We start from the raw sequence: 15,150 nt of genomic DNA, 5'->3' as shown, positions 1-15,150 counted from the left end.
TCCAGTGTGGGAGGCTAGCCATAGAAAATTTAGTGCCCACAGGTCCAGGCGCTATGACCTGTGGAAACACAGCTCTTGTTCTTGGCTGCCAGGGCAGAACAGTAGGATAGGGGCTGACTTTAGTGGCAAGGATTGAACTGCAGAGGACTTGAAAGATGAATACTAGCAACTTCAACTCTCCTAGAGGTAAACAGCAAACTAGGGCAGCCTTTGGAGCAGTGGTGTAATATTATGACATTGACCTTACACTACTGCTGTCCTTTTCACACTGGCCACTGATATGTAAGCATAATAAAACATGATCTGTTTCTTTCAAAAAAAAAAAAAAAAAATTCTGGCTGGAGAGAAACAGCCTCATTTTTATCTAAGTAAAGCTCTGCTTTAAACCCAAAGCAAATAATTACCTATAATTGTCCTCACAGGAGACACTCAAGTTTCGTTCCTCTAAGATGGTTTTTAAGCTTGTTATGGAGCGACCTGTGCAGGACTCCCTGAACAGAAAAAAAGTAGGTTAAGTCCTGCATGTATGTGAAGCTCACAATGGGCAGGTATGTAGGTTTTTTAACACTGTTGCCTTATGCTGCCTGACAACACATAGGGCTTGTCTACACTACCTCCCTACTTCGAAGGGAGGATGGTAAGTAGGGTGTTCATTAAGCAACCCCCGCCCCGCAGCAACTCTGAAGTGCTGCATATATACCACAGCACTCCATTAATAAACTCCCAACACCCTACTTACCATCCTCCCTTCGAAGTAGGGAGGTGGTACAGACAAGCACATAATGTTAAATGTACATGAAGGACAAAGACATGGTTCTCACACCTGCTGGCAAATCCATGCCAAGGCACCTAATGTCTCTGCACAGTTCAGTGGTTTCTAGGAACACAGAGTGGTGTTGGGGTCTGACTACATAGGCTGCAGCATTACTAAGTAGAATTCTAGGCTGGGGCATCACTCTGTCCTGAAAAGTTTTGCTGTGGGAGGGCTATCTGGGTTGTAAGATATAATTCAGTCTCTGATGCACCAGCAAGGCATGGAGATGGCAGAACTTTCCTGCCCCAGCTGCTTTCCAGACCATGTACCCTATGGCTTTGGGGGGCCTGATCTGAGGCTCCCTGAAGTCAATGGAAAGCAACTTGATCAGGTCTTTTGTGTGTACAGGGATGAAGGGAGACTGACAACATACTCATGCATGTAAGTCCCTAGCCTACAGTCCTCTCTGCGGTTGGCCATTCCATCTGCAGTTCCCCCTGTGTATCCCTCCAAAGAGCTTAAGTCAGGGGAAGGAGCTGGTGTTTGGTCCTCCCCCCCCTCAAGGGTTGTTTCTAACATAGGCCCCTTTCTTCAAAAGTGGCATGGTAATACATGGCCTGAAATATGCTAATGAGGTGCAGATGCAAACTCCCCATGCCTCATTAGCATGCAGTCACATGATTTGGAGTCAGAAGACCATTCTTTGGGACTCCAAAATCTCATTTAGAAGAGCAGCCCCCTTGGGGGGGGGGGGTGTGTCTCCCAGAAGGAAGTCCTTCTTCCAGAGGCCCCTTCCCAAAAATTTTCCAGAAGGGGCCTCCAGAAGGACTCCCTTCCGGAAGACACCCTCCCCCCAGGGGCCGCTCTTCTACATGGCGTTTGAGTCCAGAAGAATGGTCTTCTGGACTCCAAATCATGTGACCATATACTAATGAGGCACAGGGAATTTCCATCCTTGCCTCATTAGCATATTTCAGGCTGTGTATTACCATGCCACTTCCAAAGAAAGTGGCCTGTGTGGAAAGGGCCCAGGTGAATTGATCAGGACAAGTTCAAATTCCTAATGTGATGTATTCTGCACACATTAGTGCACATAACACAAGGCCAAACTGAAACAAAAGATAGGAGTTGGCCCACAAAATTAGGGTGACCATATTTTTTTCCCTATGTCAAATATGGGACACCTGGTAAAACTGCTCAGACTTCCATGAGGTCACTGGAAATCACTGTGCGGTACAGACACTCAAAGTAAAGTTGTTTGTTTGAGCACCCATTAAAAAGACTTCTAGTAGGTTAAAAAGTATACAAGTAAATGGTTAGTGCTCCTTAGGATGGCCTGTCTCATCTTCATCTTGCTGGCCTATGGCATGTGCTGCTTCTTGTAGACTGTACGTTACTGACCTGTTGTAATCCCTGTGTGCGTGCACCTCAGGTGGTGCAGTGCCTGGGGAAACTATCTAGATAGTGATGGGAATTTGGGGTATGACTCACTCACTGAGGCTGCCCCAGCATCCTCCCATGTAGCCACTAACTGATGTCCCATGCCCTTTCTAATCTGAGCAGGGAGGTGTGACACCTATTGGCCAGGAAAGGGAACAAATAGAGAGCAGCTTGTTTGGAGGCAGGGGGCAGGAAGGAACTCGACAAGGGTGGCTACTGAGCATGTGGGTCAGTACGGGGAGGGACCTAGCCCTGAGGGGGGCCCCCCTTGCTCTAAGGTGGATTGTATTGACTGTCCTTGAAGACCTGTCAGCCCAGGAACCTTTATGTTGTACCCTTGTCCAGAAATAAAACTTTCTGTTCTTTCTACTGGCTGAGAATCGCAGCTGACTGTGTGGATGGGTATGCAGGGCCCCATGCTGCCCTACACTCTGTGACGGTGTGAGTGGGGTTGAAGTGGGAGGAAGGGAACCTGTGTGTGAAATCACAGACCCCAGAGCGGGTGTGAGAGCAGCAGCAGATGTGGCTCAGTCCTGTACCATGCTCCATTTGCACACCCCCCCCCCAAAGGCTTACATAAACATTTGGGTTCCAGGCCCCTAGGAGGTTAATCTAGTTCTGACTCTCTGCCCCATGGGCTCCAGAGGCTTCTCCTCCACAGGGAGCATATGGGGAATGCAGGATTACACCCTGCCATTCCCAGCTGTTGCCCTGCAGTTGGGCACTAGACTGGGGGCTCCTGCCTTGCAGCAGTGGTCCTAGACATAGTGGCTGCAACTTCCTACAGGGGGCTGCAGACCCCAGGGATGAAGGGTTCAGCCTGTGGGGGCAGGGAGGTCCTCCCTGGCTGAGGGGTACAGGGGGAGAGCAGGTGCTACTGGCCATTAAACCAATTATATCCTGAAACAATAATTTAATCAAAATAGTCACATTTGTAACAATGAAAGCAACAGAACAAAAGAAAAAATGGCTAATGGTCAAACCCTGGAACACAGTTTGAATGTCTCAGTTGTCTGATGTGAATTCCTTCCAAAGCCTTAGGAATTAGGCCTCAAATGAAACTTGAAAGGCCATTTGCCACTTGTTGTGAGCTCAATCCTTGAGGGGGCCATTTAGGGGTCTGAGGCAAATAGATTTAAAAAAAAGGAGGGGGATGGTGCTTGGCCCTGCTAAGGGCAGGGGACTGGACTCAGCAACTTGCCAACGTCCCTTCCTGTTCTGTGAGATGTGTAAGTGCTATTTTATAGCTCCAGAAAATTGCAGTTTAAAATATAGAAATAAAGGGTCACATGTTACCTTTGAGGTCCACCGATGTTATACATCAGCCAAATGCGTACTGAAGAAACTTTGTGCGGGTTTAAGTTAAAGATCTCAACACTTCCAAACATGCTGTAAGAATAGGAGCATGAAAAAGCAACACACATCTTAGTGTTAAAAGGAGATGAACAAAGGATGTTTTCCAGTCACTACAACATATTAACATGAGTTATTTCCAGTGGCGAGAGCATGAACATCCCACAGGGAAAATTATATGGACTACTTAAGCAATTTGTGCTAAAAGACTTTCTCCCCATTTTCATTCAGCTATATTGAGAACCTTTAGAACTATTTATGCAATGAAACAGTATGAGGTTCTTTCATTCCTAATGACTTTTGGATCACTCATTTGGATTACCAGTGCCTGCTGCTACTAAAGAGGGTGAAAAATCTGCTTGTGCTAATCACTAGTTTTGTCATTCCTCAGAGTTAGAGGCAGAACCTCCTGTCAGGAGTCCATTTTGGCCTTGCTGCAAGAAATTCTGTGGATTATGGCAACTTTGAGGGGGGAAAAAAATCCAAATCAAATCAGAAAGTGCTAAGACTCCAGCTCTTGTATGCCAAAAGCAAGTATGAATGAGCATAGCTATATAGACATCAACACTAATTTAGCAAAGCTGAAAATCAAGCTCTCTATGGTGTGCTTTTCTAACCAAATAAAGCCCCAGTCTTGCACTGGGATTTATCATATCTTTCTGCACCAGTTAAATTAGTAGTAAAATAGATCCACAGGAGGTGATGGAGTAAATAGATACCTGTTATTGTTGAATGCTCCATCTATTGATCCATTGAGCATCACTTGAACTGTACCACATGCTGCTTCTGCAAACTAAACAAAGCAAACACACATTGTACTTTTGCATTACACACGCCTGGGTTGCTTAGCTAGAGTAAATAGGTATAATTATTTTTTCTTCAGTAATGCTGCACCACTTTTTACCAGCTCAGGATCTGGGTCCACTATTTTACCATATTAAATTTCATATAGTCTCTTACAGATGCAAAGTTATCCTAAAGCTACATTGACCTGCCACAAGTGAATAACCCCATGGAAGGTGTTGCTGTGATGGTGCAAATGTGGCTTAATAGCTTCTGTGCCACAGATCTCCTGGATGCTGGTGTAGACAAGGTGACCACCTGTCCCATATTTGGTGGGATGGTCTAGTATTTGGGACACCAAAAAACATTCCTACTTTTTTTTAAAAAGGACTAATTGCCCCATAATTGGGCCCTCTTGGGACTCTGGGGGAGAGTACTGGTGGCCGCCACTCCCTCAGGGCTTGGTGGAGCTGGGAGGAGCCAACCCTACCCTGCTGCCCTCTCTCTCCGTCCCGTATTTGGGACAAGGAGATATGGTCACCCTAGGTGTAAATGACATTACTGTGGCCTTCCTGTCTGCTGGTTCTACTGGCAGCACATGAAAGTTAAACAGCTTTCAGGCTGCTTTATTTATGCTGGGGTACTAGAAGTGACCCTAAGAGCCCCGAATGCCAAAGGGTTCAGTGATCTGTGGCAGCAACTTTTATCAGGCCTGACAGACTGACCTACACCCAACATGCTGCGTTTGTGATATTTATCCACAAAAGGTTGTGTGAGGTACCTAATAAAAGCTTATGTCCTACTGAACCACGTAACTGGAGAGATGTGTATATATGGATGTGTATGCAGTAGTGTATATGTACTGCACATATCTTTAGAGTCTGACAATTGGGTTTTGCTACACACCTGTCTGCTTAGATTCCCTAAGCTTATGCTCCAAAATATCTGTTAGCCTATAAGGTGCCACAGGACTACTTATTGTTTATGTAGAATAAGCAGTGTAAGTCAACACAATAGAAGCCTACTTTGCATATGGAGTCAATATTATAGAATTCTAGGGCTGGAAGTGAACTTAAGAGGTCATCTATTCCAGCCTCCTGCCTAAGGCAGGATCAACTCTAATGAATGTGCGAGGCCAACTTGGAGCCAGCATGCTAGGGAAGGAAGCATGGCGGCTCATTCTGACTCTGGCTAGGATCTGCCTTTCACAAATGCACATGGAACTACCCTTCTTGATCCCTCAAGGATACCAGTCTCCTTATATTTTCCTAATCTGCTTATTTGTCCCCAATGTTCTTGCTCGTCTTTTCCACCTGTGTGCGGAATAAGCCTTTGTGTACTGAAACGTGCAAGCGTGCATCACCAGTAGAAACAAAGAAACTAGCTGTGAGTGCTCTGCATTTGAATCTCTCCTGCGTGGCTGCACAACACTGATCTCAGCCATCTTAATTGGGGATGTTAGGTGATAGCCTATTCAGGATTGTTTCTTGCTGAAGGCAAAAATCCTTGTTTAATGTATTGTCCCTAAGAAGCATGCTATTCCTTTTTGTTTTATGCTCAGTCACTTCCATTTCCATTATCCTTTCTCAGTATCTCTCTTAAATCTTCAGTTTTGATAACAAATTTAAATTACCTTTTGATTTAGCCAGAAGAACCCTAACAGAAGAGTTAAATCAGCATTCTGTAAGGCCCTGATTCAGCAAGGTAATGAAGCACATACATAACTTTCACTTCAGTGAGACTTTATATGCTTAATAGGGTTACTCGTGGCCTTAAGTTAGGCACCTACCAGTATACGGTACAATTCCTTTAATCCACCCTCTGATGGTCCAGAAATCCTGATGGTCTGGCATCTTGCAAAAATAGTCCCATTTATGGAGATAATTGGACAAAATGTGATGGTCCAGCACACAAGTCCCCTGAGATACTCATACCTCTAAATTCACATAAGTTAGGGGCTTGGGTGGTGGGTTGGGGCTGTGGGAGGGGAGAAGGGGACTAAGCCTGGGGTGGGGTGGGTTGGGGCTGGAGGGTGGAGTTGAGCTGGGGTATATGGAGAGGAGGGTGAAACTGCAGAGAAGCATGGTGCTGAAGAAGCTGTGGACATGCTGGGTAGAGAAAGCTGGGGACGTGCAGGACTAGTGAACCGCAGCTGGATGTAGGGGTGGTAAGATGTGAGGTGGGGGGTGTTGAACTAGGGTGTGGGAGTTTTGGTGACATCCAATAGTCTGGAAAATGAAAATATTGTTTCAGGAGGTAATTGGTCATAATATAGGGAAAAAGTTTACTGGCCATTAACGTAAGGAGTTCAAGTTAAGGCCCTGATCTTGCAATAGGATCTGTGCAGGTAGACTTCTATGCCTGCTCAGAGTCCCATGAAGGCAATGAATCTTAAAGGCTTTGACCCCATAACCCTGCATTTTCTAGCCAATGGAACAGACATACCAAATTTGGATGTTCAGCATTGTTGCCTCAGGTTTTCATGGTCTGGCTGAAACCCTGTCCCCAGTTAGGTCCATGGGAGTTTTGCAATTGACTTGCCAGGTGCTAAGATTTTTCTCCTCTTTCAACATCTCCAAAGGGTACATTTCCAGCTCTGATCCTAACAGTTGCTATATAATCCTTACCATCTTGGATGCCATTTTCCAGTACACAGTATTAGGGTTGTTCTCACATTCACTCCACTTTGGACAAGATTCATAGTTAATGCCTAAAATAAATGAGGTAGAATAAAAAAGGTTAGAGAAGAATTTTAACTGCCTCAAGAGCTGAATAGAACAGCAAAAAGAAACACTGCAACTCATCAGCAACAGATTCAAGAGAGAAGTGTTTTAAGGAAGAATTTAACTTCAAGGTGTTTCAGGAAGGCGTTTATGGTCCCCTTACACAAATGATTGCACAACCATTATTTATGGTCCAGCTGAGCAGGGAGAATGTTTATTTGAGATGCTTACTGTTTGTTTCTTCACAGATGCTCACTTAGCAGTCTCAGAAGTGACTCTTCCCACCTAATTTTTAAATTTTGTTTTCTGTAAGTTTCCCTCAGATATGTGGACAGATTGTTGACATCTCTACTTATTCTTAAGCCCTAAACCTATGTAAGCAACCCCCTTATCTACATGTACATTTCTTACTTTTTCCATAATTCTGGCTGAGCACAAAGGATCAAGAGTTGGTTTGGGCTAGAAGTATAATTTCTGAATTTTTTTTTTGTAAATTTAGTGAGTGAAGGAAAACCTGGAGTTAGTGTTAAATTGAAATTCTTACCTGGACTAAAACGGCTCCCACACCATGAAACCCCATCAGCCACATAGCCCAGCAAGGTGTCCTCCAGAGTGAGGAAATTGTGATTAGTTTTTGTATAACGATGAACAAGGTCATTTGTCTTGCTCCAAAATAAAGACTGTTGGGGGGGGAAAAGGATGGCATGTAAGAAATGGCTTTGATATCAGAGCTGGTCAGGAAATGTGCGGGGTTTTTTATTTATATTGCTTAGCTTTTTGTCAGAAGCCCCAAGAGAAATTCCAGTATCTTTTTTAATGAAACACAAAAATATTCAGGGGGAAAAAAATCATTGGTTTGTTTGAAAAACATTTCCATGGGGGGGAGGGGACCTGAAGGAATCTTTTTAACCAGCTCTAATTGCTGTTACTCCTCCATTTCTGCATGCATTTCAACCACACATGGCCTAATAACAAGCTATAAATGCATGATTGCTCTTTTAAATACTAATGGAGGCCAAAACAATTTTCCCAGCATGGCCCAAAATATTGGCCCCAAAAGCAATGCCCTGTGTAACGATCTTCATTACTGATCTGTAATGAACAGAATTCCCAGGAGTCTCCTGTTCTAAAAGAAACAGCTCTGGGTGCATTGCTATCTCAAGTCTGAAGTGAGAGTTTCTGTAGGTATTCAGGGTCACTCATGTTTTCCATAGTCATCTTAATTGTTACCATAGTCCCCAGGAGCTTCATTTTGGACCAGACCCATTGCGCTAGGCACTTTACAAACAGAACAAAAACAGAGGCTCCACTGTGTTAGGCTTGTACAGACAAGGAGTCTCTACCCAGGTAGCTCATCACACACAAACATTGTTACCTTGTTACAGGGAACAGGATGACTCGCCAAATCCAGTAACGGCTGATAATCTTCTGTTGTAATATTACATGGGTTCTTGTAAACGAATGCGTTTTGCATTGTTGCCCATATTTTTTGGCAATCCTTGTCTCTGTCAAAAGATTAAAATATAGTTGGTGGGAGATAAACCGTTTAAGAAACAGGTAATCTCCAAAATTGCACTTCTGTTTCTCTGAGATGCTGACTGTGTTGTTACAAGGAGAAAATTAGTAGTGGGGTGGGGACTTATGAAAGGTTCCCTACCCTTGGTGCTGAATTTAGGCACTGTAGGCCAGGTTTTTCAAAGCTAGGGTGACTATATTTCCCAAGCCCAAATACAAGGCACCTGAGGGGTGAGGGTAAGGAGCCAACTTCCTGGCTGCCTGGCACCTCAGGGCCCCTGGAATGGAACTGCCACCCTTGCAGGGGCCTCCCCAGCTACCCCACACCTCAGGGCACCAGGACTGGGATGGCAGTGCACTCAACAACTCCCCATGGGGAGTTGTTGGAACCAGGCATCAGCCATGCTGGTGTGCTTCCAGCTCTCCCAAGGCATGGAGAGCTGGGAACTGAATGGCAGCCATGCCCTCTGCCCCAACATATCCCTGTGGCAGGGCTCCCTGATGGCTCCCTCTCTGGCCAGCAGCTGTGCCTGCATTTGTCAGGGGAGAAAGTCAGCTCAGCAGGGGCCTGGATATGGGACACTTAGCCCCTTTGTTAACGTATTGGGAAGCCTTCCTGACACCAAGATACAGAGCTGTCCTGGTCAAAACGGGATGGATGGTCACCCTAGCCAAAGCACTTAGCTCTTATTTAGGCCCCAAAATAAGTAGCCAGATTTTCAACAGTGAGAAGCGCCTTGGCATGTTGAGCATATACTGGCTGAGTAAACTGAAAATCAGACCTTTCTGTTTTGTGAGGGACTGTAGTGTAAAATCCTCAGTTACCAAGCACCTTCCTCGTTGAGGTGCCTCGGAGGGAGCAGACTGCTTTTGGAAATCTGGCCCCTTAGGTGCTGCACATGTCAACATTTGGTCCTGAGCTCTTTTGACTCCACACAGAGGGCAAGATTCTCCCCTCTTCACTCAGAATGCTGCTGTGTCCCCCACACTGTGGCCAGTTGGACTGGTCACAGTCAGTTACTGCTCCTCAAGAGCAGCAAGGGTGGCAGAATCTCGCCCAGAGATTCTACAGTTTGCAATAGGCAGGAAGTTGAATGGTATCAGCAGTGATGGTGTCGGGGGATAGCTCAGTGGTTTGAGCATGGGCCTGCAAAGCCCAGCGTTGAGCTCAATCCTTGAGGGGGGCCTTTTAGGGATCTGGGGCAAATAGATTTTTTTTTTTAAATGTGTTAGGGATGGTGATAGGTCCTGCTGCAAGTGCAGGCGACTGGACTCGATGACCTCTGAAGGTCCCTTCCAGCTCCAGGAGATAGGTATATCTCCATATATTCCTGTCCTGTCTCCATGCCCTCCCTTACCAGTAATGGGATCTGTCCACACTTCCCACCCATGTTTACTGCACAGTTGCCTCAGCAGAGGCTGTTAGGCTGAAGGTGAATCTGGGGCAGATGTGGGGATGGTGGAAGAGCTGCAGCTAGGGGCAGAGCTGCTATACAGCGGTGGGTTAATGGGGGCAGAGTGGAGCAAGGGGTGAGCACCATTGAACCAGACTGTTAACCCTGTATGTAATGGAAACCACTTTAAGCCAGGAAATGCAGCAGCACCCCACACACCGGTAGTTCCAGCACCTATGAGCAAAGCTGCAACTGGGGCTGAAGCAGAGGTGGGTGACACTCAGTCTCCATCCCCTAGGGGAGGTGACCTGGACCATGCCACAGGCCCCTTGCAAATGCTTCCCAGGCCTCCCAGATTGGGGAACAATGAGAGATGTAGATCTGCTGGTAATCTGAAAATTAGCCTGTGCTCCTTGACAAGAGGAGACTTCATAGCAGTAATTTTATCCAAAACAACAAAGATGAAACTGTATAAGTATTTAGAGCCTGATTCTGATAACACACCAGTTTTATGCCTATTGGCTTCAATGGAGTTACTTGATATCCAGCTTTTCAGTGTACTCCCACCTGCAGTACAGGGGTTCCTTGCTACTAAGTCATTTGGCATAAAAGTCGTTAATTCGGGAAAGCAGATTTATGTCATTTAGGGGCCAAGGGACCAAAAGCCAGGACTATAGATGAGCTTTGTGTGGCTGGGCAGCAGGCACTATAGTGCTGGGGCCCTGGAAGTGAGCCCTGAAGTCATGGGGGACCAGCAGGGAGCTGGGAGGAGTCAGGGTGGAGCTGACAGATCACTGGCTCCCCACAGCTTCCCCAGCTGGGAACTGGTGGGGGATGTGCAGGGAGCTGACAAGCTGCAGGGGACTGGTGGGAAGCAAGTAAGCTGTGAGGCGCCAGCAGGGAATTGCGGGGAGCTGGCTTATCTCTATCTAGTCCTCTATTTATTATTTTTGTTTTTTGTGGGTTATATGAACTACACACTTGTGAACGCTATGTGCTGGGAATATATCTCAAGCTAATTACATTATCCTAATGGATATTAATTCCCCTTTATAAGTTATTTCACCAGAAGTTGCATTATTTAGAAATGTAACCTGGACTCAGCACAAGGGGTCCTCTTTATGATCCTAGCCTCCATCGTTTGCACAGAAGTCACAAGTAATTTCACAGAAGTGAATGGAATTACACTGGTGGAAAACTGATGCAGGCAGGAGTGAGCACAGCCAAGTGATGTGTGTCTAATTTTTGTTATTTAAGGTGTCAACTGATCAGTTAAATCTTCAGTAGTGGAAAGACAGCAAGTGAGTGCTGACAAGTACTGACTTCATCCTGTATTGCTCAATGGAAACTTCTTGCACTGTGACACTGAAGTCACTTTTCAACCTGTAGGCTTGTAGTGAAACTTCTGAGACTTTTGCCAAGATCCAGTGAAATGCCCCATTTCTAAATCTCCACCATGTGAATCTTGTGGACGTTTTTGAGACTAGCTGACACCATCTGTTCTATTGTGTTTTGAGGTAAAGAATTAAGCTAACACTTGTGTACAAATATCAACTCACAATTGTCATCCACCTACTGGATAGACCTCCCTCTTCCTCTGCTCTGCCAAAACACCAGCCTCTTGTCATTTAAATGTCTTAAACTCACGTCATATGTTGTTCATAAATTAGTCAGTAATAGTCACAATGCTGTGGCCTTATGTTCTTTCGTTTTCTGCAAATTAAAGAACAGCAGAATTGACTTACCCTGAGGTGAGCATGTCTAAACTGAGCACCTGCATAACTGGAATGCTGTGAGCTTTCATTCTTGACTCATCCATATCTCAATAATTCCTCACCATCACCAGTGTGTCCCATGGAAAAACCCTTTGAAGAAGGAACTGAGTTTTTGAGATTTCTCCTTTGAAGTTGCTGATACTCCTTTAGGCAGTATAAAATAACGCCTGGTTAACTGGAACGGGTGGCATTTAGTTGCAGGAACTTGCACCACAGGCAGTTCTATGGCATTGTTACCAGAGGATATTGTGGGAACTATACAGTTTGATATTTGGTCATGGTGTGATTTGTTATACATCATCCTAAGTGGCCTAAGGAATATATTGCTATGATAATATTTTACACTTTCCATCCAAGGATTTCAAGTCACTTTACACACACAATTAAGCTAAAAAAGCAGTCCAGTAGGACTTTAAAGACTAACAAAATGTCTTATTGTGTTCATTTTTAAAGTCCTACTGGACTGCTTTTTCTCTGTTTTGATAGTATATAGACTAGCATGGCTTTCTCTGTTAATAGCTGCGTGATGTAGGGAAGTATTATCGCTCTCTGGGGTTTTTATGTGCTGGGCAAATGGAGATATGCAGTACTGATTTAATCAAAGACACACTACCTTCATTTCTGTGCTTTTTAGACAGCATGGTCTCCATACCATTGGAAAAATCAGTGTATAGTCTGTGTGTAGTAAATTGCACAATTCGGGGGGTAAAAACTATGGCCAACAAGAAGAGGTGAGAAATATACAATTCCATCCAAAGCCAATGATATTTTGGGAAAAATGCACTACAAGTTGAACCACTCTCATCTGGCACCCTAAGGATCTGACCAGTGCCAAATAAGAGAATTTGCTGGACCACAGGAGGCCAGTATTGTTTATAGCAGAGGTTCCCAAACTTTTCAGTGTCATGCGCCCCTTTTGATTTTTTGATTGAGAAACCCTCATGCCCCCTACCTGTTCTTTACCATCATCCACCCCCCCTTAACAAAAAAATCAATTTTTAATTTTAAAATAAAAACAAACTTTATTTAAAAATAAGCACAAACAGGTTTTTCTTCCCCTTTTGTGGATGCCCGGTGCAGCTCCTGCTGCCTGAGCCCCATGCCAGCCTCCTGCCCGCCTGAGACCTGTGCTGCCCGAGCCCTGCATTGCTGGGGCTGACCACCTGCCTGCTACTGCTAGGGCCAGCCACCCGCTGGCTGCCTGAGCTTCATGCTGCCAGGACCCACCCACCCACCAACTGCCCACCTCACCTGTGGGCCAGCTGCCTGAACTGCCCTCCCAAGCCCCACGATGCCAGAACCAACTGTATGTCCACCATCCTGAGCTGCCTGAGCCCAGCACTTCTGGGGCCAGCTGCCTGCCTAAACCCCATGCTGCTGGGGCCAGCCACCAGCCCAAGCTGCCTGATCCCCGCAATACTGGGGCCAGCCCCCCAAGCTCTGCAAGTCCTGCAACCTGGCTGGCTGCCTGAGACCTGTGAGCTGCCCACCCAAGCCCCTCCACTCCCACAAAGCCAGGCACCCCCAGCCCCCCCATCTAACCCCATCCTCCTCCAAGCCACACTCGCTCACCTTTGCAGGAGGCAGCTAACACCACATGGGTCTTTGCTAGCTGCCTGCTTTTTATAGCAGCTGCGCTGGGTTGCCCACAAAATGTCGGGCTGAGACACAGAAGCAGAGGACGGCTCTTTCTTCAGGTGGGGAGAATGATGGCGGGGGGGCGGGTTTGGATTGTTTCATGCCTTTGCTGGAATTTCTTCACATCCCCTCCCACAAGGGGACACCCCCCCGCCCCTCCATTTGGAAAACCATGGTCCTAGGAGCATTACCAACACTTCCACTGCTTGCTGGGCTCTTAGAAGGCCTTGAGGAGTAAATCAAAACTGAATAACATCACAGAACACTTCAGCCAGAATAGGTAGCTAATTATAAGTGGTCCTCCAGATAACTAAAATCATGATGGATGTTGCTAGACAAGAGTTCTGGATTAGAGAAGCTCACCCAGGAGTAAATTTTGGGAAAAGCACCAATAATTTTAAAATTTGCAGACTTCCACATGCTATACACTCTGCAGCAACCTTAGGAGAATACATTTCCCCCCATGTAAGCCACTTATGTTTCTCCACCTACAAAATCAAGATAATGCTTAGATACCTATCTCCAGATACTGCCTACCAGTTGTCCATCAATATAAAGTAAACCTGATGCAGAAATCAGATGGTTGTAGTATTGTAGCCATGCTGTTCTCTGGATATGAATGAGACGAGGTAGGTGAGAGGATCTCCTTGACTAGACCAATTGTGGTTGGTGGAAAGTGCAGGCTTTTGAGCTTCACAGGGTTGAAAGAAGAGATCTCAAACTCAAAAGCTGGCACATTGCACCCAGTTATTACTTCATCCTTTGTCTCTTCAGAGGAATTCATATTGAAATTGCTTCAAAGCTTGTATAACTGGAGGGTAACAACCTAAACAGTTTCCAGTTATGACTTTTTTCTGTGCGGAAGTGACCTTGTCTTTGTGAGCATGCAATGGTTTTCCCAAACAGAAAGGCATTCTGTTAAACATACCAGAAGAGAAAATCAGATGATTGTCTAAGTCAAGACCCTATTGGAAACTTGGCATGTTGCACAATCCATCATTGCAAATGCTGTTAACTAGACACCCCTGTTTTTGGCAAACAGCCACAAAGGCTAAGCCTTTTACTATTGCATTGTGGGAAAGATTAAGCTTTCTCCACACAGGACTGAGTGTTGCTCTCCAGTGGAGGGTCTAAGTGTGTTTGGACAAAGGATTTGTTCCTGATCTCTGAGAATTCAGTGGCAAATCTCACACTAACATTACACATGCTGAAATTTAATGAAGGCAGGGCAGATGTCCTATGCGAGGCCTTTTTCACTGCAAGCCGATAGAGTGCAAGGAGAACTTTCTTCCTCATTGCCAAAAGACGAGTTTGAGGCATGTTCTGAATAAGAAATTCATTCAGAAGACTTCACTGATTTTTGTCAGACTGAATAATACTGCATTTAAACACTGGGAGCATTAGCTGAGACTGCTGCACATCAAACTGCCACAAATAAGCTTTCCTCTTTTGAAGGAATAGGTGAAACCAGTTGCTCAGCATCGGAATGAGTTCTGACAACCATATGTCACATGGCAGCTGTCAGGAGCATGCAGGCCAGAGAAAATTGCCACTGGACTGGAGTGTTTCCAGTTACAGTAAACTCTCATATCCAGCAGCCCTGGGACCAGGAAGTTGCCAGATATTCAAATATTCTGGATAATAGAGAGGCATACCTAGCAATGCATAACACTAAAGAAAAAACAAGATGGCTTTGGCCACACTTGGCCAAAACTTCAAAATGGCCATGCAAATGGCCATTTCAAAGATTACTAATGAAGTGCTGAGTTGACTAT

At 45.4% G+C, this 15,150-nt stretch overlaps 1 protein-coding gene across 2 annotated transcripts in view; it reads right to left on the bottom strand.

Moving 5' to 3' along the window:
* Nucleotides 1-15,150, bottom strand: part of LOC142011987 (ADP-ribosyl cyclase/cyclic ADP-ribose hydrolase 1-like) — a 41,489-nt gene that overhangs the window by 4,647 nt on the left and 21,692 nt on the right. For both annotated transcript variants that reach the window (XM_074991738.1, XM_074991737.1), the window contains 6 exons: nt 8,429-8,558; nt 7,598-7,733; nt 6,958-7,040; nt 4,267-4,340; nt 3,491-3,583; nt 405-491 (listed from right to left, as the gene is read on the bottom strand). In XM_074991738.1, coding sequence (XP_074847839.1) covers nt 405-491; nt 3,491-3,583; nt 4,267-4,340; nt 6,958-7,040; nt 7,598-7,733; nt 8,429-8,558 — 603 coding nt within the window. The remainder of the gene's footprint in view (nt 1-404; nt 492-3,490; nt 3,584-4,266; nt 4,341-6,957; nt 7,041-7,597; nt 7,734-8,428; nt 8,559-15,150) is intronic.

This window comes from Carettochelys insculpta, chromosome 4 (genome assembly GCF_033958435.1).
Source record: "Carettochelys insculpta isolate YL-2023 chromosome 4, ASM3395843v1, whole genome shotgun sequence".
NCBI lineage: Eukaryota > Metazoa > Chordata > Testudines > Carettochelyidae > Carettochelys > Carettochelys insculpta.
This window is presented reverse-complemented; position numbering and strand designations above follow the sequence as displayed.